Genomic DNA, 26226 nt, shown 5'->3' with positions numbered 1-26226 from the left:
ATAAATGACAAAGAAAATGAAAGAGTGGGCATGAAAAGATGAGGGGAAAAGAATAGTGGAATGAATGACCCTGGGGAAACAATGGGTGGGAAATAAATAAATTTTTCGACACTTGGAAAAATTTTTCATGAGAGGAATGAAGAAAATGAAAAGACGACTTTTGGACAATGTGCTGAAAGATAAATAAAGTTGAGATCGAATATGGCAAAAGAATGAGCGCTAAGCAAATCGGGACGGCAGCGACACCGAACAGTGGTTTTCGACGGCTTGGGAAAACGTGCAAAGGAAGAGGGAATTGGAGAAGCATGACAAATAGAGCCGCTTCGCTAGGGCCCCGATATTTGATGGCTGCATAAATTTTTGGCAATAAATTCGAGATCGAACTATCACAAAAACGACATTACCGCTGCTAACGCAAATCGGGACGGCCTGCGACACCGAAGCAGTGCGTGCTCGGCGTGCTCGGCGGCGTGCTCGGGGACACGTGCAAAGGCAATGCATGGCGAAAGGAGAAGGCATGACAAGGATGAGGGCGCTGGGTCGCTAGGGCCATGGCGATGATTGGTGATGGCGAGAGTGGCATAAGGATGGTTGTGGCAATGATGGTACGAATGCGATGACAATGATTTAATGAAAGAGACCCGTTATTCAAACGGGTGTCAAGTTAAGGGAAGAATGGGCAAGAGCAGCAGCGCCGTGACATGTGGTGCAGCCAACGTTAACACAATAATGTCCTAACACCGTGCGCGTGCGTCCGCGTGCGTCCGCGCGCGTCTCAGTGGATGCCTTCTAGAGGTGAGTAGGTCTTGTACTGGTACAGGTCGGAGCCGCCGTATCCATACAGCAGCTTGCCCCTTCCCTTCTCGTCGTAGTACGGGTACCGGTACTTGGGCCTGCAACACACAATGGCCAGCCAATGGCCCGCGTGAGCACTACGGGCAGCAGGCGCGGGCTGGCGGGCGCTTGCACAACACGGCAGTGTGTCCCGGCCACGTCCATGTGCCGTGCCGTGCCGTGCCGGCCGGGTCAACGTCTCGCCGTGTCTGGCAGTCGGTCGGTACGCACCTCTCAAAGTACTGGAAGTTGGGCGCTTTGGGCGTGAGCACGCCCTTCTGGGCCTGCACCTCGGCCAGCAGGACGGCGCTGCAGATCACCTGCAACAGGCAGACGGGGCACACGGTCAGGCCGAGCCGAGTCGGGGCCGAGTCGGGGTCCAGTCGGATCGCGTCGCAAGCAAGGGTACGGAAAGAGCGGTAATGCAAGCGGGCCGGCCGAATGGTAAACAACGCGCTGTGTGTGTGTGTGTGTGTGTGTCTGTCTGTCTGTCTGTGTGTGTCTGTGTGCAACGCCTAGTTCCACATCCCCGCTCCAGCCCTGCGCCTCGCCTCGCCACGCCACGCTTGTTGTTGTCCTGCGTGTGACGCAACGCCATGATGTAACGTTACGCCTGGCCGGCCGTTACGGGCGGGGCGGTGCGGGTTCGGGCGCGGCGTAACGTTGAGGCTCCGGATGACTCCGAAGCGCCCCCCCTCCCCTCCCCCACCAGCAGCACGGAGATTTGGAGGGGTGGGCGAACGGGTGCGCCGCTCGCTTCCGCCTTGAGTCCCGCACGTAGAGGGGCCATTTTAATGACCCAGTTTCCTTCAACCTACTCACACACACACACACACACACGATGGGCAATGCTTATTCTCCCAACAAATCAACCCCCTTTATCCCCTTTTCGCCTCACGGCCACAGCGACGCTCGGGTCAACGCGCTGTGCAGTGCATGTGGCCGTGGGGCCAGCAGGGGCCAGGCCCGACCCCGACGGGGCGCGGCGGCACGGCGGCGGCATGGCGGCGGCTAGAAGCCTCTCGCGTGCAAGAAGACGCGACGTAAAAAGCGCGTCGAATGCGAATCGTCGCCACGCAACAGCGCTGTGCTTCGGCTGTGCTGCAGTGACCCCAAGGGGGCACAGCGTGCCCAGCGTGCCCCGCAACAACGGGTGAGGTGACGGGCGAGAGGTGCGGAGCCGCGCGAGCGACGCCATTCTCTCCCAGCTGGCTCTGCTCGGAATCAGACCACAGAGATGAACCGACACGTTCTGCCAGTCACCGGCGCAGTCACCGCCAAAGGCCAAGGGAATGTCTTCTCGTCAACATTTCAAATTCTCAGGTGACTCGCAAAGCAACGCAAACCGGTGGGGCACAGCACAGCACAGCAAAAAAAAAATTAACTGTTCATATTGTAAATGTCACAGTTTTTGTTTAGATTAAAACTCTCTAGATGCGTTTCAAACACGACAAAAACAAAGAAAATTCCTAAAAATTGTTTCGGGGACTGGAACGTGGCATGGAAAAACAACACCGTCAAGAACCGCCAAACCGCCAAGCGACATATCTACCTCCCCAACGTACAGGTGTTCCCCTGGCGGCGGCCGCAAGCCGCGGACCGGGTCGTCGACGTACTCACCAGCAGCACCCCTAGCTGGGCCCTGGAGGCCCTGGAGGCCGTGGAGGCCGTGGAGGCAGCCATGGCGGCGTCGGCTCGCCGGCCTCCTCGCCGAAGGCCTTAGGGAGGCACTCGTGCCCCGGTGGCCGCGCGTGTCCGTGTCCGCGTCGTGACTGGTGATGCGGCTGGGCTGGCACTTTGGGGCGTCGTCGGGCACTGCCGCCGTCCGCCTGGCCCAGGAACCGCCAGCCGCCGGCCTGCGCCAGCGTGCGCCAGCCCGGCAGGACCAGGGCTGTCTCCGCGGGCCGCCCGCTTTCCCTTTCTCGCTCCCTCTCGCTGCCTGGCGTGCCTGGCCGGGCCGCGGGGGACGAGGACGCCGACGGCCGCCTGGACGGCCTGGACGATCTGGACGCAGCGCGCCAGCGCGGCTCCACCGGCCGGTTACTTCACGGACTTTCCCTTTCTCTGAGGCGGTTGCACCGCGAGCCCCCCAGCCCCGCTCCGGCCGCTGCCTCTCCCCGCCGTGCCGCGCCGCGGCGAGCCGCTCCAGCCGCTCCAGAGCCGTCCGCAGGCGGTCCAGCAGCTCCACCACCACCGCGGCCACGACGGCCACCTCCACCTCCGCGTCGACAGTTCCGATGTAATAACCGGGCCACTTCTCCACTTCTGGCCGCCGCCGCCGCCGCCCCGGCGGAAGCGTTCCCTTCGGCTTCGGCTCGGCGTGATCCAACCGCGCGGCCCGGGATCACGTCCACGTCCCGAGTCCCGGACACAGCTGCGACTAATGCTCACCACTTTACATAAAACCCAAAAACCCGCCCTCCGTTCCCCTCTCGGATTTCCGTCGCCAGGAAGAAAAATGGGAGCTCTGACCGCGCTATTTTTCCGTCACTTCCTTCACTAACTACGAACATCGTCAAACTTTTTGGGTCAGTTTAACTTTGTGCGCTCGACAGTGAGAAACGCCACCGATTTGAATCTTGGCCGCCTGTTTTGAAACCGGCGCGCAGTGCAGTCCTAGTCCTGCCGCAGTCCTGCGCGCCTTGCTGCCGCTGCGCTGGCGCCGCCCTGCTGGACACCGCCCTGGAAGCTGGAGCACTGGAACACTGGAACGCTGGAACGCGGCAGTGGCCGAGGCGCGAGGCACCGCGAGGCAGTCGCCACACAATCGAAGCGGGACGCGGCTGCCGGCTGCCAGGGCCTTGCCAGGTGTCCTAGTTGCTGCTCCGGCCGCCTGGAGCGGCTGGACAAAAAGTATTTGATGTAAGCGAAAAATATTCCAAACCAATGGCGTTTTCAAATGCCTAGGGCTATGCTGCCACGAGGAGCCTAGCCCACTATTTAGCTCCCCCTGTGCCGAAACTACTTAGCTGAGCGTGAAGAGACAAGTCCGGCCGAACGCTTAGCAGCTTGCAGCTACTGACCCAGCCCCGATTATTTTTATTTTCCTCTGTGCGGCTGGATTTGCCCGTTTCAGTCGACCACGTCTGATAAGGTCAATTTGGTTGCGATTACATGCAGATTTTCCTCCGAGCGTACGGTCGCAGTTCGTGTCGCAAACAAAAAAGTAGTGTAAAAAAACGTGAAAAAGGAGGAGTGTTGCAAAGCAACACCCTCGCAGAAACCAGAAGCCATTTCAGATCCAATGTTAATAAAATGGATGTGGATCGAGACGGGCCTAAACCACCTGTGCAATCCAGGGGGCACGGCGACGGTGTCTGGCACGCTATTCGCGGCCAACGCCACACACGCACACACTCTCACTCACTCACACACACACGCACGCAAAAACACTAACCCCGGCCAAATCGTGATGGGAACTCTTTTCTCTGTTGTAATAACGTCTGTTGGCGGCAAATCTTGAGAGAAGCGGAATCATAGGGGGAAGGGAGGGGAGGGGCTGCACTGTCCGGAGAGGGGCAGGGGTGGGGGAGAGAAAGAGAGAGACTGCTGCAGGAATAATGCACCGAGACGGCAAAAAAGACACGGGGACGGTCATCACTCCTACACCGTACACATGCACGCCGGCCATTGTACGTGGGGCGTTCCGAGCGTTCGGCGAGCGTGCGGCACGCGGGGCCTCGTTATGGGAACGTGCTGATGGCAGCAGTGGTCCTGTGCAACCTGTGCAACGGTGCAGCGTGTTTCGTAGTGCAGTAGCACGGTATGTCGTGTTTGTTTTGTTCTCAGCTTCCATTTCTTTCTATCTTTAAAAAGGGGCACGAGAATTTTTTTTTAAAGAAACGAAGTACAAGACTCGTTGGTTCAAAAGTGTGGTGGGCCCATTTTTTTTTTGATTCCCCTGCCACCTAGCTTGCTTATCACCGCTGTCGTTAATTCGGTCGCGGCCAGGGCAACCAACTCCCCGCTCGGTCGCCCCTGGTCGCCCCCGCACCGCATCCCAAATGCACGCAGGCGAGCCCGCCAGCCCAGGCCTGGCTCTGCGCCGCCCTGCCAAGTTTGGCGACAGCGTGGTCGCAAAGTTCAGTGGGTTATGCATAATGTTGGCCGTGGTCCAGACTCCGGCGCCGCGTGTACGTAGTAGCAGTGCAGCCGGGCCCGCTGGAGCTACCTGGAGCCACCTGGAGCCCTCCGCTGGAGTCCCCTGGAGCCCCGGGAAGCCGAAAAGGCGGAAGACAGTTCTGGCCGCATCTCGCAATGCCCCCCCCCCTCCCCGCCCCAACCCGGCCAAGAAGAAGAGAGAGAAACGACTTTGGACCGGATTGGACGGCCTGTGTGTGTCAGTGTGTGTGTCTGTGTGTGTCTGCCAGCCTGAAAAGGCACCCGTTCTGCCTGGATGCGTTGCGACCTACCGCTCTGTGCGCCTTCTCTTTGTAGGAGGATTCTCCCCAGACAAGAATGTTTTCAGCCAGATGCTTTTCTTAGTCCGGCGTCTGGTCTGGTCGCCTTTCCCTGTCGTCTGGCCGCCTGGTCCCGGCCTGGTCGTCCGACGCAGGAAGTGCCGCACCAAGTGCAGCATTCTCCCTCGCTGTCCCGCTGTCTCGTTTCATGCTGCATGCTGCAGGCTGCCATGCTCCACGGAAAGGGAAGGCTATCGACACCGAGCCGACGCTACCTGTTCGGCGCTCCAGAGCCGCCTGCATGCCTGGATCCGCGAGGGCTTGGCGTGGCGAGGCGTGGCGCCGGCCCGTCCGGTGCGCGGCGTCGTCCGGCCCCTCCGCGCCGCCAGCGTCCACGGCGCTCTTACACCACGGCCTCTTTGGGCAGCTCCGGCGGCCCGCACGGACAGCGCCAGCACGGCCCGCACGGCCAGCACGGGCACGCCCGATAGCATCTGTTTGGACTGGAGGCCCACAGTGCCGCGGCCCGGTTCTGCCGGTGGTTTCGGTAATCCGCGTGGAGCGGCTCGGCACTAGTGCGAGTTTGGCTTTGTCAACGCGACACGTCGCGATGCGACGGAGCCCAGTCGAGCGTGAAGTGAACTAAAGCGAAGTGGACTTCCCCGAGCATTGAGGTATCGCCATGCATGGTCGCTGCGCGTGGACCCCGGCCCTATGGTGGGGTCACTGCCAAAGCGATCAGAGGACGCGACCCCTTTACTACTTACTCCCATGGGGAGTGCATGTAAATTACTTCTACGCCATTTATTTTTCCTCGTGAATTCCGACTGATTCTTTACAAGTTACAAGTCATGGGGGCCATGTGAAAAATCACATGAAGACGTCAAAGACGAAAGACGCATTAGGAGGACGCGTGAGCCGACCAGATCCGGATTCTACCGGACAGGACCCCTAGCACCTAGCACCTCCTAGAGCCGGACGGGGCCGACGCCACCCCAGCATCACTGGCCCAGCGGCACGAAGCTGCCTCTTAGTTTCACCCAAGGACTACACTGCTACCACTCTTATTACCCCAGGTAAAAATTCCATGATGCCCAGCCCCTTCCCATGAGGGTTGATGACGTCTATGGGACCTAGGAAACGTCATGCCCAGACGATGCTGTGATTCGAAGTAAAATGTCCAATTTGCTATTCCCATTGGATATGATTTCCCCCAGGACAAGGAAGAGGTCAATAAAAACTTTTGTATGGAAGCAACCGTACTTTAATGTGTCTAAAAAATAAATTACAAATACATTTCAGTTGAAGTGTGTCAAAAGAATTGCACAGTGAATTTTTTTCTATAACAACAGTTATTTCTATTCAAAAAAGTATCAAAATGCAGGCAACTTTGGTATGTATTAGATTTGAATGATAAACAAAACAAAAAATATTGCACGATAAATGCACTTGAAAAGGTATTGTTTGTAAGAAAAATACACCAGAACACTAGACAGAGCAAAGGCATAAAAATACTCAAAAGCTATGGACATCAGTTCTAAGTGCTGTAGATAACAAGCTGGAAGCATTAAAATCTGTGTGAATTTCACATTGCCTAATCTTTGTAATTTAAACATCATAAGCTGTGGATTTCCAACCCAGATTTGGCTCGGCACAATTATTTGCTGTCCTCTACTCACGGACATTAGGTATCAAACCAGTCTTCCCAAATGAGAAACGAATTGATCCCACAAAAAGGTACACTCCTCATTTAGTGATACAAGTAACAAAATAAATTAAAAAGTCTTACATATATCATACATTTCTTTAGGTGGTAGATTTTACTACTAGATCAATTATCACATTTGTTATACTAGGAGGCACACTCAAAAAGGACTTCATCCAAACGTCATCACTAAAACCTACATGAATCAATCTCTATGGACATTGTGTTCGTCACTATAAGGATTCCAGCACATACAAACCAATAATACTCTGATACAAAGTTCAGTATAAAGGACATTTGAACTAAACCATTGCAAAACTCTTTGTACTATCAAGCAAAACTTCTATGAGCACAACTGTGGGCAAAATTAGAAGCACTTAGTAATTTCCAATACCAATTGGAGAAGAAAAACTGTAAAATTTTAGCAAGTCCTGACAAATGCTGCTCTTCACAGTTCAGACACATGAGCATTGTGGGACTGCATACCTAAAAAAGCTGACAGCGTTTCTGCCCCACTTGGAATATTATTTTTGAATGTGCTCATACAAGTTATTAAAAATGGTTTAACAGCCTGACCACTTTTTTTTACATAAGTGAGTCTGTCATGTCAACAACCAGAATGTTATTCAAATCTTGAGATCTGATTGAGGATGAACAAGAATGTCACGGTCTTATTAGGTACTCATCTCAAATTGCTGTCATTTTCTTCAGTAAATCAAGATCAGATCAAGATCATTTGGTCAAAATCATAATGATAAAGTTCGAGGACATCTCTACTATGTCCTTTCAAAATAATGAGTAACACTCTCCTGAATCATAGCAATCAACTATACACAATCTTCTAAAATAGGACTAGTTCATATAAACATTTCTTACTTCTATAAATAAATATTTTATAAAGCACAAAAATATTGACTTTGGTTTAACCACACTATCAATGTTTACCATAAAGGAAGGAAAAAGGTGGAAGAACAAATCAAAGTTGCAAACAAACCAAAAAGTACAACAGGCCAACATCATGTTAATCACATTAAGTAAGTTGGGACATTGAATGAAATAAATAAAGAAAGAGATCATGACTTTGAGTGGAAAAGCTACAGATCATACACTACATTCAGGAACATACAGTTAAAGGAAGAAAAAACATAGCCGTTCCACTGAGAAATTTTATTTCTTTGGGAAAGAGTAATTAAATTGTAAAAAAGTTTGACTCTCTTTTCAGTCTGATATAGCTCTTATTATCATATTTGGCTGTGGCATGGCACGGCATTGCATGGCATAGCCTGTCACAGACAAGCGACAACTTAAATCAAAACAGTGGCTTAGGCGATTTTGCCATGAACTCTAAATCGGTACATGCATGTGTAGTTTATATTGCCATGATTAGACTTAACTTGTATTTCAATCAGCTGAAGAGGCTGCACACCAGAACGCTGACAGAAAAGCAAAAAACCAAAATTAGTATGTTTCTGAAGAAAATAAACAATAGTTACTCACATGTTTTGGGGAACTTACCTGAACTGGGAAATATTGCATGCTAGTACTATTTTGTAGGTAATGGTAGTTTCCAAGCAGAATAGGGTCATGATCTCCTTCTGCCCTCAATCCCTAAAAAGAGAGAAACAAAGGCATTAGAATGACTATGTTGTCAATGAATAAGGAACACACAATACAAATTGCACATACGTAAATAGAGAATTCTTTTGGTGCAGAGTCCATTTTGCCTGTTGGTAGAAGTACTGGTGATATGTGCTCATAAGTGAACCCTTGGACTAGGATTCGATGTGAAAGCTGAATCACAAGGTAGCCTTGTGATCCAACAAAGGCCCAGCATTCACCAGGGTGCATACCAGGCTAATCATGAAGAAAGAGGGTTTCATTAGCATAAAGTAAAGATGAATGTGTGATAAACTGTACCAAAATACAACGTACCTGGATGACAGTGCGAGGACTGTTGGAGGGGTACCATAGGGGAACACCAAACACTGACAAGGTTGGGGACTTTACTTGGTAGGTCTCTGTGCAACGGGTGCTGATAACCTGTCCACCTAAATGTGCAAATGTTACCATTAAATAATCAGCTTTCAAAAGTGTCAAAAAAGTAATACTTAAAGAAAATGATTTTAAAGAGTTAATTGCACAAAAGGGTGCAAATATTTTTTCACACAATTTGAATTTTTGTTGGTAGTACCTTGAGATTCAAGAGCATAATCAGCCATCCCAGTTTTATCTGCGTCATAAAGTGCCAAGGCAGACTGAACTATCATGCGCACTCTGGATTCATCCCACCCGGAAATAGACTGTCCTGAGAATCTTGTCCCTGACTGAAGATGATCATTATGGAGCATATATGAACTGGACACTTCAGCTCGAAGCTTTGACATTTGAGCCAAATACATTTGTGATTCATTTGCAATTCTTGCTTTTATTTCTTCTACTGAAGCTCCCATCATTTCAGCACTGCGACGCTCAAGTTCTGAAAAAAATAATTGAGGTTTGAGACGGTTGAGAAACAAAAACCAAAAAGTTATGCTTCAGAAGTGAGAGGGGATGTTGGCTAGTTACCTTCATTGAAGTACTTTGTCATGTTCGCCATTTTTCTTTCAAAATCATCTTTGTCAAGGAAAGTAGAACTAATCCACAAGCGGATTTCAGTATCATTAAATTGAACAATATTTGCTGGTGCTTTGTCAACAGGAGTCAGATGTGCAGCTACAGCACCGAGCAGAACCAAACCTTCAGGACTACTAAAAAGTTGTTTCAACTCATCGTGAAGTTTTTCTTTGAATGTAGCGGCGCTGACAGGGTCCGACACTCTGCAGCATGTCATGTACCTTCGTTTCCATCGTCTTAATTCGTTCTGGAAACACAGATAAATTTCAAAAGTTGTGGAGGAGTGTCAGAGCAGAAAAAAATTTAATAAAATCAAAATTATGAGTACCTGTAGGGAGACAATCTTAGCATTCAGTTGCTGACCATGTTCTTGTTTAGCTATCAATTCTGCCCGAATCTTATCCTCACTTCTGGCTATTTTAGACAGAACTTCTGCTCGGATGCCCTCTTCACTTTTAGACATTTTTGACAAAATTGAAGCTTCTTGGTTTTGTAAAGCAGCTCTAATAAGGGCTTTGATTGAGTCACTTTGGGCTTCATTTGAAGAAAAAGATGGTAGTCCACTGTCACTTGTCTGATAGTCTGAGCGACTTTCCCATAAATTGATCTGAAAAGTCAATAGATACTTAGGAGTCACAACTTTTCATTTATTCACTGAATCAATAAGAAGAAGACCAATTACCTTAAAGTTTAAAAAAGACGCCATTATCATTTGGAATAATGAAATAATACTCCATCCAAAGGACACAAGCACTTCACCAACAGAAACAAGAAGGTTCCAAGGAGCCAGTACTATGTCATAAAGAACAGAAATGAGACCCTCAAATGATGAAGGACTGAATGGAACTGTCATGCCATGAAACACAGAAGAAAAAAGAGAATGGATCATGCTCAATGGGAATGTTAGGACATTCCATATCCAGCTGCTAGTTTGCTCCTCAGTCATCTTTGGTGGAACTGATGATGAATCATCCCACAACCACCAAACTGAAACAGAGAAAATTTTTTTTTTATCAGAACTAGGAAAGCTTATTACAAGGTTATTTCATATTGATGGTTGACAGAAAATGGATTATCAATAAGAATGAGATGAGGAATGAAACCATAATTAATATACTAGCCGCAGAAAAGAGAAAGGAATTTTTGAAAGGCAAGAAAACTCACCTTACGTTGTACAGGGGTCGAACTACACAAACAACAAGAAGGATCTAGATTTTTGTGACCATCAAAAGAATCCATGTCTAGGACTTACCTCCCCAAAACACCCCAAAAGACATAATAAGATAAAAATGTAATTTATTCATACTGCAGTTTTTGCCAGCTTTCCTTTCTTTTAAAAAAAAACATACAAAATACATGAACAGTATACAGACACTATTTGGATAAATTTAAGTACTGTATAATCATTTGTAATTCACATTTATCCTCACAAGTCTCAAAGTTAATCTGTCCTTTACCTCAGCATGCCCAAGGCTTTTGATGAGGACGAGGATCAATCAAATATTCCTTTCCCCACCTGAGACTTGAGATGTGCAAGCAACATAAAATTTGTTAGAGTTAAACTTGCACACAGCTTATGAGGCTTTGAATTTTATGTTAATCATGATGTTAATGAATACACTAAAAACACAAATAGGTTTTAAAAAGCAAACATTTAATTCTTCAGAAATAATAAAACATAAAGCTTGAATTCTTTTCCAATTATTTTTAAAAGAACATGCCAGATAGTACTTCAATTGAATGTGTAGTTCGCTCCTCAAGTCTGACAAATAGATAAAAGCACATGCAAGAAATGCTAATGCAAGACATAAAAATGTGATCAATAAGTAAGTTGGGTTATAATATCTCATAAGAGACAAGTAAATGTATGTATAGAAGGATGTAAATGTGTGTATGTGAATGTATGAACAGCTGTAATTTCTAATAGAAACAATACTTAAGATAGAGAAAGATTGCATCAGCATCAAAATTTACAACAGGAAAAGAAAGCACAAGGAATGAGAAAAATTTTGGTGGGCATAGGAAGCCTCTCAAAAGGAGCCAAGCCATAAGCAAAGACTATTAGCAGCTTACAACAACAGTGGTATTGCGCATGCATGTTATTATGTCCTGATAGTGAAAGGAATATTGGTCAGCCAGCTTACACCCTGGAACACAGCACAACCAAACTTCAATCAAAACTGAGTCCGTGACAAAGTTGTTGGACAAAATAAGCAGTTTCTGCACCACTACATATGTATGATGTACATGCCCACAATGACTTCAATAAAACATGCGAAACATCCACTCCACTAGATGGACGTAAGTCCATTTTAACTAGTTTTCCAAAATTTCTCAAAAACACAAAGTAAAAAAATTGCAAAAATAGATGCAAAGCAGAAAACAAAACCCATAGAAAACTAACAGTTGAGTAAAAATTCTGAAAGACAAGTTGCACATACCTATAAAACCTAGTAATAGTAGTAGCAGGAGGAGAGGAAGCAATCGAAGAAATCTTGATTTTCTTGTCACTCCTTTGGATGCCCATGTTGACTGCCTGGAGGATGTTGACCACGCATCATTGAACACATCGTGGAATACATTTCGATAGATCCAACTGGATGATCTGTAGATGTGTGTCTGTATTCTTGACAATAGTCCTTCTTGCTTGGGTATGTATGAGTAATAATGTTGAGCTCCTGTAAAAGAGACAAAAACAAATAAAAAATTTACAAGCATGTTTAGGGCCAAATAATAATAGCCAAACAAAAAGGGTAAAGTTGTCAAACTTACTTTGAGCTGGAGGTACTTTTCTCCTCTGACTAAAGGATGTGTAGAAGCTATTTGTGGTTGTTATTAAGAAGGTAAAAATGCTCATCATAAATGATGATACTGTACTTTTCACTATCATCCAAGTGCTTTTCTGTCCTTGTCTTCTGTTGTAAGCTAACCTTGAGTCATCCACCTCATCAGAATCAGAGCAAAAACTGTCTGAATAGTTGAGTCTTGATGGGTTAAAGTGTGACTTGGCTGATGAAAAAATAAAATTAGTAAATTTCAATACTGTTTTAAATGACAAGAAACAACTTACACCGTATATTTTATATCTTACCCGCCACATGGTGATTGACTTGGTTTGTGCTGTGAAGGCCAGACCGGGACATATTTGGTAAAGTCATCACCCCGGGTGAAATTTCACGATGGTAACTTGACAGGGGTGAGTACGTGTAATCCGTTTTGGGAAAAACACTGCAATCAGAAAACACCCATGTTAGAAAGAGACAGAGCATAGCACAGAGGCTCGAGGCGAGGGAATTCAGCAGCAAAGGGGTGACGTCTCTGCCCCTCTCTCGACGGTGGTGCTAAACTGGCGGGAAAGTCAAACATGAAAAAGAGGGGGGGACAGGGACAGGCTGAGTCAACAGCCCCCGCGTCCTCCGTCCGGTTAGCGCGGCGCGGCGGCCAGTGGTCCAGTGTCACTGCCCTGAGGCGGTACGAGTCCTGGGCGCGCCTGCCTGGGCGGGCGAGTCTCGGACCCTGGTCCTCACAGTCCTGGCAGAACTGGAATGCAATGCCCTGGGACTCTACCGGCCCTGGGGCGGCAGGCGCCACTGTGCCCGCTTATCTCGCGCACATCCATCAAGAACACCGTCAAGTAGACGGCCGTCAACGCCAAGGCTGGCCGCGCGGCTGCCACTCCAACTCACTCTCCGTGCGGGGACTCGGGCGACTCCAGCGACACGGCGGCCCTGGACCGGTAGGGGGTGTGCCCCGGGCCGGACGAGGGCGGCGAGCACGGCGACCGCGGCGACGAGACCAGGGAGCGGCGAGCCGACGACGACGACGCGGCCGCGATCCGCGGCGACCGGCGCGGCGTCGTCGACACCGCCTCCATGACGGCCGCGCGCGGCTACGACTGCCTCGACAAAGCCAGGCAAAGCCCGCGCACTTTCAAACTCCACTTCGCCTCGCACTGAAGCCTGCAGGAGCCTTCGATTCACACTACGTATGTGTAGCCAAGCCAAGGCGGCGGTTGCCGGCTGCCAGTCGCCAGACGGGCGATGCCGAAGCTTCGTTCCGTCGCTCTGTCTCTGTTCCACTCGCGGGGCGTCCCGTGAAGTTACGAGAGAGACGGCGACAAAACGACCCCTCGGAACCGCTCGGCAGTCTACGGCGCGCGCGGGAAACGGCGGCAAAAGGGGACGAATTTAGAACGCCAGAGAAAGGCAAGGGGGAGGGAGGGAGAGGGGGGCACATCGCGGAGGTCGACCTCTCCGTCCGACTGCGCGCCGTCCTGCTCGGACTGCGGGCCCCACGCTGCCGTGCAACGCCCTGAAGCAGCTCACTCAGCAAAAGCTGTGGCTGTCCGCCGTCCGCGCGTCAGCGAGCGTGGCCCGACTGACTATGTTGTCGCGGACTCACTCGCTGAACGTGGAGCAGACGCTGTGCGTCGCCCCGCATGGACACCTGCACGCGCACCGCACCTCCAGGGTGCACTTCTCGCACACCCCGGCGCCCTGGCCGCCATGTCCGCGGTCGCAGAGGACCAGCACCTCCACGTCCATGCGCCAGCAGTCCACAACACCGACGCGGCCAGGCCAGCACACTGCCGTCACAGCGGACTCGAGCGACTCGGGGCTCATGGAGACACCCGCAGGGTTCACCGGGGGGAAGGGGGCGGGCCAGGTTAGGTTCACTCGACTACCGAACAGGTGTGTGCCGGTGTCAATAAATAAAACGGCGACTGGCAGACGACAGGCGGCTACAGCGACGGCAGCAAGCAGCCAGCAGGGCTAGCAGACGACGCGACGGCTAGCAGAAGACAAATGGACAAATGCGACGGCCTGACGGCGCTGACACGAGGCGACGCGGCGAGTGCCCCCTACCGACTGCCGACTGATCGCTTGCTTTTCTTTCGGCCGGGCCGGCCGGTCTGGGTCTGGTCGGCTGGCCGATGGCTGAGCCGCCCGGCCCGCAGCGTGGCGTGGCGTGACGTACGTGGACGTACGCGTCGACGGCCGACGCGCCGCCGGCTCCAATCCGCGTCCCGCGTCCACGAGGCTCGCCGGCAGGGCGCGGCGTTGGACCGGTCAGCCGTCGGGCCGCGAGACGCACATGGGCTCTGCCGCTTTGCCCCCACCCAGGCACGCCCGCACGCCGCCGGGCCGCCAAAATCCACGCGACGGACACGAGGCCCTCGAGGCGCGCGGAAAATGGCGGGAAGCAACACACGCGAGCACCGAGGCCTCTGGCGGCAGTGCCGCGGACCCACCCACCCCTATGACAGGTGAATCAGACCCACCTGGTCGCACTCGCACTGGCCACCACACTGGGCACGCGCGCCGACAGCCGCGACGGCCTGCATGGCCTGCAGGGCGGCGCGCGGGCTGATCGGATCGGCCCTTCGTCCGGCTTGGCGGCGCAACCCGCCCCGCCCTTTCCTACTCTCCTAATTTTAGCGCATCTCCACGCCCCGCGGCGCCTTGCCGCCTTTATGGCCCCATTCCGCGCCCCGCGCCGCGGCCGGCCGCCCGATGATTCCGAACACCGCGTCGTCGCTGTCTCTCTCCCACCCCCACGGGGCGCTAGCGGCGCAGCGTGAGTGCGAGTGAGACAGAGCGTGGAAAGCACTGTTCGGGATCGGCCAATAGACGGACACCTTGCGGCGCGTGCGGCGTGGCGCGTGCGGGCCGCTCAGGTTGCGATAGCCGCGGCGTTCCGTTTTCCCGCGCATCGGCCGAACAACGAGGACGGCCCGCGAGATAAGGGCGGATTGGAAGGGGGGCTAATCCACCGTGCCTCGCCTTATCGAGAGGCGATGCCGGAAGGAGAACACACCGACCGACCCGACGGCCGTTGGGCCGAGCCGGGCAGCGCGGCAAGACGAGGAAAACGCCCCGGCCCGGCCAGGCATGAGAAGACAAGACCGAGGCCGGCCCGGGACGGCCGGACCTAGGCCAATTGGGCGGCGTGCTGTGGTGCCGGCCGGCCCTCGGCCATCACGTCGGGGCGGCGCGCGGCGCGTCGCTTTCCTCACAACAACGCGCGCAGAGCGGCGCAGAGTCTCGCCACGCCGCCGAGCCCCCCGCCCGCCCCTTCCGACCAACGCGAGGAGGCTGCCTGCACACAACGAGGGCCACATGGCTGCACCACCGCACGCCGCGCCGCTTGCCCTCGTGTCCCGCCTGCCGACTGAAGAGTCGAAGCGCCCGATACTGCCACGTGCAGCACACCGGAGCGCAGCGGGTTGCCTGCGCAGCCCCTGTCTGGAGCGCCGGGAGGGTAGGCAAACCGACAGAGCTCCACGCACCGCAGTGTGGCGGGGTGCCTACCCTAGCCCCTGACGCTGGAGCGCCCGGAGGTAGGCAATCCGACAGAGCTCCACGCACCGCAGTGTGGCGGGGTGCCTATCCAGCGCCGTGCTTGCCGGGGCCTGGGCTGGGCCGCGGTCCCGCGGGAGCTGTTTAACATTTTTTTTCGGGCCGTAACGACTCGAACTCCTCCCACGTGACGGCGCTGCTTTATTTATAGGGCAATCGCGACACGATTCGTCGCCCAAGGCAGCCCAAAGGCAGCCTAAGGCGAGCCTTCTTGGCTCGGACGGCAGCGGCGCCTTCAATTCAGCCAAATTGCAGCTCCCTCCCCGGGCTGGAGCGGAGTGTTGGCGTTCGAGTGAAAAACAATCGCGTGAGGATCTAGTTCGGCCTGGCCTCGAGGGGCAGCCTCGGGCAGCCTCGCCGTCAGACCGACCGACCGACGTCCCTGTGGAGTCCCTGCGGGGCGTGGTGATGCTAATGCAGGATCACTGCGCTAGCCGCCGCGCCACCGCGCCGCCACGCAGGTGCGCCGGGTACACCAGCATCTCGCTGCAGCAGCGGCAGCGGCCAGTGAATCAAGATCCAATGGCTGCACTCCGCACAGCAAGCGCCGTGCATAAGGACCGGCGGGCGAGTCTCCTGCACTGCAATGCACTGCACAGGTGGCTGCGGCATGCCTTGCGAGCCCCGCGGCGAATGCAGGGAACGGCGAACGGAGAAACGGCCCGTCGCCAGGGACTGCGAACGCTGCGTAGCGCGCGGACCACCAATCCACGCGAGTGATCAAGACACACTGCTCACTGACGTGCAAGCCCGCCACCGCGTGACAAGTCGGGCTTTCTGGAAGGCAGTGCAGTGCCATCACGAAATGCTGGCTCTGCGGCTGAAGCGTCAATGACAGATCCCCCTCACCTCCTCCGGATCGGAGTCCCAAACCGCAGCAGTCCCGCGGCGGCCGGTTCGCCTCACTGCGTTCTGCCGTCCCTATTTTTAGCGATGCGGAAATCGAAGCCGCGCGCGCGGTTTCTATTGGCAGTATTGGGCAGTCAGCGCAGCGCTTTCGTGGCTCTGTCTCTCTCGGGGGCGTTGCGAAGGTGCGAGAGAGACGCCGAATGAGTCCGCAGCAGCCTGCAGCTTGTTGCATGGCGGAGTGGGCTCGGCCTGCCTGGCCTGCCCATGCCCGGCCCGCCCACACCGGCCGGGTGCACTGGCCGGCCGAGCCCAGCCTGGCCCAGTCCAGCAGCGGGCCAGGACTCCAGGCCAGGACTCCAGGAGCCGACCGCAGGATCAGCCGCGCCGCCTCGCGCTTCGGGCAAAGTCGAAATTAAAGCCTGACGAGTCTTCATTCCCCGTTCCGTGCCGTCGTTCCGTCATCAGGGATCAAGACAGCCGGGGGCAGGCCCAGGCAGGCCGTGCAGGCGGGGCAGGCGGGGCAGGCCCGCAAACCACAGGCCCCGCCGGGCCAGGTGAGCGCGCGGAGGGCCCACGTGCTCCCCCCCCCCTCCCGCCCGCGACCTCATTTCAGCCCTTCCAGGTCGGACCGACGTCGGGTCGTCCATCGCGGAGACTGCAGCCCGCCGGCCTGCACCGCGGCCTGCACCGCCTCCGTTGCACGACGCCAGGCCGCTCACTTGCCACCGAACGCTGCCGGGATCCTTCTCCTCCATCGTCCATCCTTCGGCTTCCTCCGGCCTACTTACTTCCACCACTCGCCGGAGCCCTTGTAGAAGCTGACGGCGCGGCGCACCGCCTCCTCCTCGCGGGCCACCTCCTCGGCCTGCTGGGCGCGCTTGCGGGCGAGCGGCGACACGGACAGCGCCAGCGCCTCCAAGATGCACGCCGAGGCCGACCGCCACGGCGACGTCTTGGCCTCCTCCGTGAAGGACGCGTGCTTGCTGACCCGGCCGCCGCGCGCCGCGACGCCGCGGGTGCCGCGCGGCCGCCCGCGAGGCGTCTTCGGCGTGGAGGCGACGGCGGCGGCCGAGTCCTCGGTGAACGACGTGTGCTTGAGGATGCCGACGACGGGGCTCAGGTCCGTCCGGGGCTGTGGCGGCAAGAACCCGTTGGCCATGTCGTCGCTGGAGTGCCGCTTGGAGGAGAACACCTGGAACAGACGTCAAGTTTTGAGCTGAACCCAGACAAGGGGGAAAACTTTCAAGAGACGGGCGCGCTGACTCAGCAGGACTCGGACCACTCACCACTCGCTTCTTGAAGTTCTTGACGGTCTGCTGACTCGGCTGGTCGTGCCTGAAGCGCTCCTGTGCCACTGTGTTGCGTAGGTTCTGCATGGCCACATCCTTGTAGCCCTTCTGGCGGCGCGCCGTGCTCGACGTACTGCAACAGCCAAGCGGAGACTTGAATGCACTTTACGGCTCGGTGCGGCGCGGCCTCGACTCCTCGACGCCGTGCCCGGAGCGCCTCGCGGCTACGCGGCCACGCACGGTACCTGGCGCGCCGCGACACTGTGCCAAGCACCAAAGGATCGGGGGGCCCAGCCCGGCCCGGCCCAGCCCTGCCGCCGCCCACTCCACGCTCCACGCCGTCCTCGTCCTCCTACTCGCCCGCCGGGGAGAGGAAGGAAGGGCTTTAACGACCTGGAGTCACGCCACGCTCCGCCACGCCCCGCCCCGCCAGGACGCGCTTCACTTGCAGTGCAGGCTCCGTCTTTCCTTTCCAGGCGCTGCTTGGCTGGCACACTGCTTTGCATGGCCTGCGTGGGCAGCGTGCCTTGCAGCGTGCTGCCAGTGTGCCAGTGCTGCAGCGAGGCGCCGCGCGGCCCTTCGCGGCCCTAGGCGTTGCGAAACGCGGCGGCCGAAAAGGGCCAAGGACGAGCAAAGCAGCACGGCGCAGCCTTGGCGTCGCGCCTCGGAATCCCTCGACCCGAGCAGCCCGATGACGCTGCAGTACGGCGACTGGAGCGCCGAGGGAAAAGTCAGGGAAAACGGCAATTATTGACTGATTGCGCGAGCGAGCGCTCTGCATCGCCGTGACCGCCGTCGACGCGGAAGCCGGCGCCTCGTCGAAGCAGAGGCAAACTAATAAAACGTTTAAAATACGAGGCGCGCGGTAATGACTCTGCGGCGCGGTGGTCATCGACATGTTTGTCATATTTAAATTGGCGCCGCGCCCCGCCTCGCGAGACGTCTGTCTAGACGGGTCTCTGAATGTCTTTCTAGCCGTGTCTCTCCGTGCCTCTCTGGGCGCGGACGCTCTCCCGTCACGCACGCCGTCGCGCGTCGTCGCGCACGTCGGGCCGTCTGGGGCGTGACTCCGTGACGGCTAATGAAGCGTTCGGCGACGTTCGTCGCGACGCGCGCGCCTCGGTGTGTGGGCGTGTGGACCCTCACGCGCACGAGCGACACCAGAGCGACACGGTGGCCGCCGAATCCAGGTCAAACGGCCGATTGTTGTGAGCTGCCGGTGACCCCGTAAACCGCTCGGGTCGGGGCTTCGGCCGCTTCGGCTCGACGCGTTTCATCCGATGCAGCGATGCAGTGATTCTTTCGTTTCCGGGACGCGTTGGAGCAGCCTAAATGCCGCCACTTGGTCGCCGCTACAGCCCCAGCCGGCCCGCAGCCCACCGCATAGCCCTCCAAACCAAAAGGACAGTTTAACGACTTCCGCCGGACACCGCGCTGCGCTGCGTTGCGGGACTCTAATTGGGCCGTTGACACACGCCGCGCTCTTTGCGCTTTCAGAACCGGACCACTTCATTGTCTTCATTTCGCCGTCTAGTCTCCGCCGCGGCGGTGGTCCCGGTGCGGGCCCTGCAGGACTCTGGCCCGCCGCGGGGCCGCCAGCCCGCCATAGCGCAGCGCGACCGGGCCGTGCCCCGCCATGGGTCCAACACGTGCGGGGTTATAAAAGCGCCGCTATTTTACGACTGTTTGGCGGCGGACTGTGCGAACGGAGCGGTTCGCGCGCTGCTTCACGGTCCACCGCTTCCGCCTCCTAGACCACGGGGACCACGGCCCCAAGGACGATCGAGGACCGCGCCGGTCGGGGCTGGGGATCCTGACAGTAGGCGCCTTCAAGACGACCCGACCCGCAGTGCACACGGCCTAACGGAGCGTGGCGGGCGCGGCGCGGCGGGGCGTTGAGGCTGCTAACAGACGCGTCAAAGTACCGGCTGGCTGGGTACAGGCTGCACCAACACCCGCCCCGCCCCACGCCTCTCACGCGGCAACGCGCGGCAAGCGGTGCCGCCCGCCCGACTTTCCGTGTGCCCGCCCGCCGCCGCCCGCCCGTCCAACCGTCTCGCTCGGGCATACATACATTCATGCATTCCTCTCATGAGCGGCGGCTCTTGTCTCGGGGCCCGGCATGCTGTATGAGAATGAATGAGACACACACACACACACACACACACACACGACGCGTACGCATGCTCGCAGCAATACGGACAGCGGTGGTGGCGGGCCCGTTCGTTGATTCATTCGTTTCGTCCACCCATTCGTTCACTTCATCCACCCGCGTGTCGATTCTGCAGGGGATGAGCTTGGATTGGGCACGAGCCGCGCGGGCCACTCGGGCTTCGGCTTCTGGTCTGCTGACCCGCCGCGCCGCGCCACGCCGCCACCTGGCGGAGGGCCAACGCCCAGTCGCGGGGGAGGGGCGGGGGCGGCGGGCGGCTTCCGTTTTCGTTTTCCCGCCACCGCGAGCGGCGAGTCGGCGAGCAGCGACCGCGCATGAGCGTTGGGCAGCGACACGCCAAGGCGCGCCAAGGCTTCGCCAAGGACACGGAAAGCCGCAACAATGGCTCATTTGGCGGCGGGGCGCTCGGCCCGGCCACTTGCAGAGTTCGCGCGGAGACGACGGTGAGAAACTGTCGCGGAATCCACTGCCTCCCGTGGCTCTCAGCTCCTGGGTGTGGCACCGCTTGTGCAGCAGCGCCCAGAGCCATTGCGCTCTCTCGCACCCCAAGGCGTCCCACGAGTGCGAGAGAGGCAGAGCGATGAAAGCACCGTTCTGAATCGGCCCGGCCGCGGAGTGACGCGTCGCCGCGGTGCAGTCGGTGCAAACACGCGGTGCGCGGGCACACACGGTGTGTACAGTGTACAGTGCGCGGCTAAAACAAGCCGCGGCGTCACGCAGTCACCTCTCCGACGTGCGGCGCCGAGCCGGCCGGCCGGCCGCCGGGACGGCGACGACGTGCGCGACACCGCACCGACGTCGTCGCCGTCCTCGGCGTGGAGGGGAGCAGAGGGTCCGACTCGCCCCCTCGCCAGTGGCCACCCTCGCCTCCCCCTTCCGCGCCGTAACAATGGCTGGCCGTGCCGTGGCAAGCCGCGACGCAATTTAGATCAGCGATAAGGATTCTGCATAACGCGGAACGCGGCGCTCAGCTGTGTCCTCTGCGAGGGGGACGTGCAGAAATGACGTAACGCTGGGCGGGGCGGATTGGGGTCGGCCGGCCGGCCGCACCCTTCGAGCTTCGACTGCTTCGAGGGACTCACCCTCCCTCTCGGGCCTCGGCCGCGAAGCCTTGATCGGCACTGCCGCTGCGCTGCTGCGCCACACTGCGAGTACGGCGCTATTCTCCGGCCCCGTCAGAGCCCTGCCTGCCCTGCCCGCCCAGTATCAAGTGATAAAGCCCCTTGCGATTACTCGGCTCGGCCCTCGGCCCGGTCAGGCCAGAGGCCAGCTCCGGCACGGCTCTGGTTCGCGCGGCTCTAGCACCGGGCAACCGGTTCGGTTCCACGTCGGTAAGGCGTAAGGCCCACTCCGGCTGCAGGCTCCGGTCGGGCAAAGGCGGGCCAAGGTCGCGAAGGCCGGCAAGGCCGGCAAGGCCACCGCACCGTGATAATGGCCTCGCGGCTTCGCGCCGAGCGCGAGGGCGGGAAAGGTGTTCCGTCGTTTTTGGACGGGTCGCGGGTTCAAAGACTCCTAGGGCTTTCCCCCTTTTTTCCCCTCAGAGCCTCGCCGTAATCCTGTCGATAATAACCGACGAGCAGAGAGTCCGGGAGAAAGGATTTGGTGAGAGGGGAGGGGAGGGGCAGGGGCAGACTAATGTGAGGAGGTACTGACTGGGCCCTTCGCGGCTCTCCAAGCACGCTCGGCGCCTCGGCACAGAGAGGGGGAGGGGGGGGGGCATCTTGGTGAGTCACTCCCCTTTACTTGCGTCTAGGCTCAGGTATGGGATGGGCTTGAAAAATAAATTTTAATGCACAGGCACCCTAAAATACATAAGGCACCCTCAATGTAATTGAAACCCTCAGTAAGTTTTAAAAAACAAAGTACGGCCTAAAAAAAATTTTTTTAGTTGTAACTGAGCTAATGGGCCAAAAAGCCGAGGTCTCCGTAAATCATTGAAAATGCAGATTTAGTTTCAGTCATGCCTTGCTATTCAATACTAGGAGAAATGTAAAAGTTTGTGAAAATTTACCTGTACTTCACTTTTTCTCGATCTTCTGATAATGAAATGGAAGCTGATCCATTTCGGACTCTGGATCGCAGCACTCTGTCACTCATGGCTTCAGGTTTAAAATGTACACACAACACTAAAACTTAAAATATGGGGCAGTAGACTGCCTCCAATCTAAAAATTCCATTCAATAATTAATGGAAAGTTCTGTGAGACCCACTAACACGCTCAATCATTCACAGCAGTTAAATGTCACTACAGAATAACCTCTGTATAAAAAGTTTCACAAATACATGTATGGTAGGTACATGAGCTCATAAAATATAGGTTAGTGGCAACCTATCAAAACATTGCTTGAATGCATCAAATGTGATCCTTCAAAGCAATACAGGAGGAAAATGCACGGTCCTAAAATCGTGTTGGTGGTGGTCTTGTGTAGCGTCCTCCAACATTACACTTCACAGCAGTGCTTTCTTCTTGGACACAGTTGACACACAGCAAATGCGTCATCAAATTAAAAGTCACAACCAACTCGCATCACTGAAAAGGAATCGGTGAATCGCGGGGCGTAGCGAACAATGCGCGGACGAGAATATTAAAAACAAACAGACAACTCCCGTCCGACACATCCAACACGACGAACGCAAACAGACTGACCCGTCTGAGAGACTACCACGGTCTGTTGCCTCTGAAAGTGCCTCTTGTGAGACTAAAATAGGCAATGTTATGACAAATTCATAATGAAGAAAAGGCCCTTTGACTAACCTTTGACCTACTTTGATATAAGCTCCCTTATTCGAAATAAATACTTAAAATGGAAGGCAGACTCAAATGTTTTTAGAAAATTCGAAAAAATTTCCCCAAAGTCCTCTTTTTATGCCATGCCCGGGAAAAGGATTGGGATATATATTTCTCATTAGTTGGTGCGGGGAATACGTATCTGAATCGAAATGTTTTCGGTTCTTGGTTGTAGTTGGAAAAACCGTGCATATTTACGGCTTCACTCACCTTCAGAAGTTAGTATTTCTGACGTACTTTAGTAGTAAAATTTGTACGACATGAAGATCAGTTGACCCTAATGATTAACCAAAATTTTATTTCTATCAATATTGCTTTCAAGTATTGCATAATCGTCCAAATGCACCACCGTTCCGAACCCAACTGAGCTTTGTTGTGTTCAGTCCATTTTGGGTTGTTTGTGCAAACCGCTATTACCTGGAGCATATTTTTGTAACAAATATTGAGGGGGATGAGGTTCTCAAATTCGTCGATCGATTGGAAGTCTTTTGCGTCGCTTACTATCGATATGTTGTTTGTTTTTGTAGCTGCGGTCCCAGCCGGGGGCGCTCGGTGCTCGCTGCTTGCACTGTTTACCCGAAACAGGGGTAAATCTTCCCTGGGATTTCCAACATGACATCGCTGGCCACGGAATATGTCAAAACTGACGATGGTATGTACTGCTTGAGTTGCACTTCGTTTTGGTCTTGCTGCAGATGATCGTTACATATACGGTGATTTGGGTTGGTCTCAAGCTTTCTCCTCGTATTGCCATTTAGGCAGTAGTGCGTCTCTCATTGATTTTCAATGAGTTCTGATAGACGTTTTTAAGTTTTGTCTGAAATAAAGATTATCCTCGTCTCCATTTCCAAGCCATATCTAGAACAGCTATCTATAATTTGAATGCCTTTTATTCAGGTACCCGTTTTATCCCTGCGACTCAACGTCCTGATGGCACATGGCGTAAGCCTAGGAAAGTGAAAGATGGCTACGTCCCTCAGGAAGAAGTTCCCCTGTATGAGAGCAAAGGCAAGATGTTCCAAAATAATAAGCCACAGTATCCAGTGGGGCTCAGCCCAGATCTGATTGCTGCAGCTGAAGCAAGGAAGGCCGGCAACAATCCTATTCCCGGCTTAGTGATCCAACCTCAAGATGGTTAGTAGTTTCCTGAGTTCCTGTTACTTGTCTAAAATGATTTTGATTTAAATATCCGGATGCTTTATTCATATTGTTATTTTATTTTTCATTTAAAGCTAAGACTGCCAAAAAGAAGAAGAAGAAGAAGGCTGGTCAGGGGGAAGATTTGAGTGAGGCTATGTCAAGAACATCTCTTTCTGAAGCTTTGCTCTCTACAAACCACATCACATCATCAGAGGCCGCATCCCAGGACAATGAGTGGAAAACCTTTACTGCTAAAGGAAAAAGCAAACGAGGAAATCCAGTTCCGGAAGCTCCACCCAAATCTAAAGCAAATGCGGTTGGAATTTCCCCACAAACATCGAAGCCTGCACAGAAAGCTGCCCCGAAACCAGCACCAGCTCCAGTTGCCCAAACCCCTGCCAAGACTGATACTGTGTCAGATCCAGCTAAGCGCCTCAAGAACTTGCGCAAGAAATTGAGGGAAATTGAAACTGTAGAACAGAAAGCAGCTTCAGGAGTCAAATTGGAAAAGGATCAGCTTGATAAAATTGCTCGCAAAGCTGAAATTTTGAAGGAGATTGAAGATTTAGAATAGATGTGATTATTAGTCTATTACATGGTTTGTAGATTGTTTTTGGCTTTATACTACTGTACTGCCAGGAGCACCTGATTGAAATTTACTCAAATTATTAGCTATTTCATGTTTTAATAGCCTTACCTAAGATTCTGTCTTCCCTTTCTCCTGTAGGAGTAATCAGTCATAGATTTTACCAACCTGTTTTCTTTCCTCCATCTTTGTTTCCCTCATTTTAATTTATTTTTCTGGAATGAATTATTGAAAAATTTTATTGATCTCTGGACATGGTTTTCTGTTGTGGTTGAAAAGTTTAAATTTTATGATTTGACAATGGATGCATTTAATCTTATGAGTAACAGTGCATTTAACCAGGTTTTACAACTGGGTAGGCATCATTATGCCTATTTTCTATCACAATCTGTAAGTGCTACTCACAGAGTAAGTCACAATGATTAAAAGAAGTGCTATGGTGAGGTACTTAATACTAGTAGTTAAATCAATTTCATGTACTAGTAAACCTCACCTTTCCTTCCCAGAAGAAAATTCTTTTAAGGTATGCATGTTAATTTAATGGTAGTAGTAGTGTACATATTAATGTTTCAAATGAATTGCATGGAATTTCATGCCAAATATGAGAAAGTAAAATTGGTACACATCCTGGGCTTTGCACTATTTTTGTATCTGAGTGAAACTGAAACACCAAATGTTTATACTACCTTACCCTCATAGAGGTCTAAATGTGATACATACATGGCTTGAGCGAGGAGGCAATCAGAATTTAAATTTTCTTGCTCTGAGTGAGTGAGCTACAAAATGTGAGCAATAAATGAAATAGTGTACCTGAAATTTATACATGGGTTTAGGTGATGGCATAGAAAACTACATTTTACTTCAAATAATTGAAGCACCAAGTACAATCACTATTTAAGTAGACTGTAGCAAAACTGACTTGTATTTATTATTAGCTTCTTCACTGAGTTGGCTTCTAGTAATATTCTTTAGATCACTGATGATGCTTGAAATTCGAGGTTGTTTTTGTAATTAATGTATGTAGATGAATCATGTGTTATATATTCAGTTGTGTAGATTGAATGAACTGAAATCTGTCCTCATCATGTAAGTTATTGTCCGGTTTAAATTTTACCTCCTTCTTATTAGCCTTTCTGCCTAACCCCAGATGTATGTACTGTATGCATCTGTATGTATGATTTTATCTTTGAAGAACTGCTCTTGACTTAAGTGAAGAGAGGATACTTACAGGCCATCTCAATGACTTGTCATCAAATGAATCATGTCATCTAGCTTTTAATTTACAGAAAGAACTTGAACATATTTCTGAGACTGATTCTACCTCTTGTTGCAGCTGCTGACACAGGTGCAACAATTATAATGTAAAATGTCATGGCTGCATAGAATAAAACCCTCTGATAAATTTGACTTATATTTTTTAATAACCTAATTTTTACCATTTGCAGATCCAAAAGCTTTTTTTTTTTTTTTTTTTTTGGGGGGGGGGGGGA

The 26226-nt window shown here is 53.3% G+C and overlaps 3 protein-coding genes across 9 annotated transcripts; 1 reads left to right on the top strand and 2 right to left on the bottom strand.

Annotated features, from left to right (window-relative positions):
• Window positions 1–354: 354 nt before the first annotated feature.
• On the bottom strand, window positions 355–2620 carry LOC117646012. Its single transcript, XM_034386631.1, has 3 exons — window positions 2455–2620; window positions 1066–1154; window positions 355–893 (listed from the first exon to the last, which is right to left on the bottom strand). The coding sequence occupies exons 1-3, from the start codon at window positions 2515–2517 to the stop codon at window positions 776–778; spliced, it is 270 nt and encodes an 89-aa protein (XP_034242522.1). The 5' UTR covers window positions 2518–2620; the 3' UTR covers window positions 355–775.
• Window positions 2621–7481: 4861 nt separating this feature from the next.
• Window positions 7482–22879, bottom strand: LOC117646644 (SUN domain-containing protein 2-like). 4 transcript variants are annotated; one of them, XM_034387734.1, is made up of 12 exons: window positions 22234–22879; window positions 12644–12780; window positions 12325–12561; window positions 11994–12230; window positions 10235–10539; window positions 9881–10159; window positions 9505–9799; window positions 9131–9415; window positions 8872–8987; window positions 8626–8793; window positions 8455–8547; window positions 7482–8372 (listed from the first exon to the last, which is right to left on the bottom strand). In XM_034387734.1, exons 1-12 carry the CDS (start codon window positions 22317–22319, stop codon window positions 8262–8264), a joined length of 2349 nt encoding a protein of 782 aa, XP_034243625.1. In that variant the 5' UTR covers window positions 22320–22879; the 3' UTR covers window positions 7482–8261. The 4 variants fall into 4 exon arrangements, with proteins under 4 accessions (XP_034243625.1, XP_034243627.1, XP_034243626.1 ...); XM_034387736.1 differs by lacking the exon at window positions 22234–22879 and adding an exon at window positions 14418–14514 and having other exon boundaries at window positions 8262–8372; XM_034387735.1 differs by lacking the exon at window positions 22234–22879 and adding an exon at window positions 14237–14411 and having other exon boundaries at window positions 8262–8372.
• Window positions 22880–23102: 223 nt separating this feature from the next.
• On the top strand, window positions 23103–26143 carry LOC117646645 (partner of Y14 and mago). 4 transcript variants are annotated; one of them, XM_034387739.1, is made up of 4 exons: window positions 23103–23228; window positions 23538–23662; window positions 23908–24144; window positions 24243–26143. In XM_034387739.1, exons 2-4 carry the CDS (start codon window positions 23623–23625, stop codon window positions 24722–24724), a joined length of 759 nt encoding a protein of 252 aa, XP_034243630.1. In that variant the 5' UTR covers window positions 23103–23228; window positions 23538–23622; the 3' UTR covers window positions 24725–26143. The 4 variants fall into 4 exon arrangements, with proteins under 4 accessions (XP_034243630.1, XP_034243633.1, XP_034243632.1 ...); XM_034387742.1 differs by lacking the exon at window positions 23103–23228 and adding an exon at window positions 23260–23331; XM_034387741.1 differs by lacking the exon at window positions 23103–23228 and adding an exon at window positions 23287–23403.
• Window positions 26144–26226: the final 83 nt, after the last annotated feature.

This window comes from Thrips palmi, unplaced genomic scaffold, assembly GCF_012932325.1.
Source record: "Thrips palmi isolate BJ-2018 unplaced genomic scaffold, TpBJ-2018v1 HiC_scaffold_19, whole genome shotgun sequence".
Taxonomy (NCBI): domain Eukaryota; kingdom Metazoa; phylum Arthropoda; class Insecta; order Thysanoptera; family Thripidae; genus Thrips; species Thrips palmi.
Note: the sequence above shows the minus strand (reverse complement) of the source record. Positions and strands in the feature narration are given on the sequence as shown.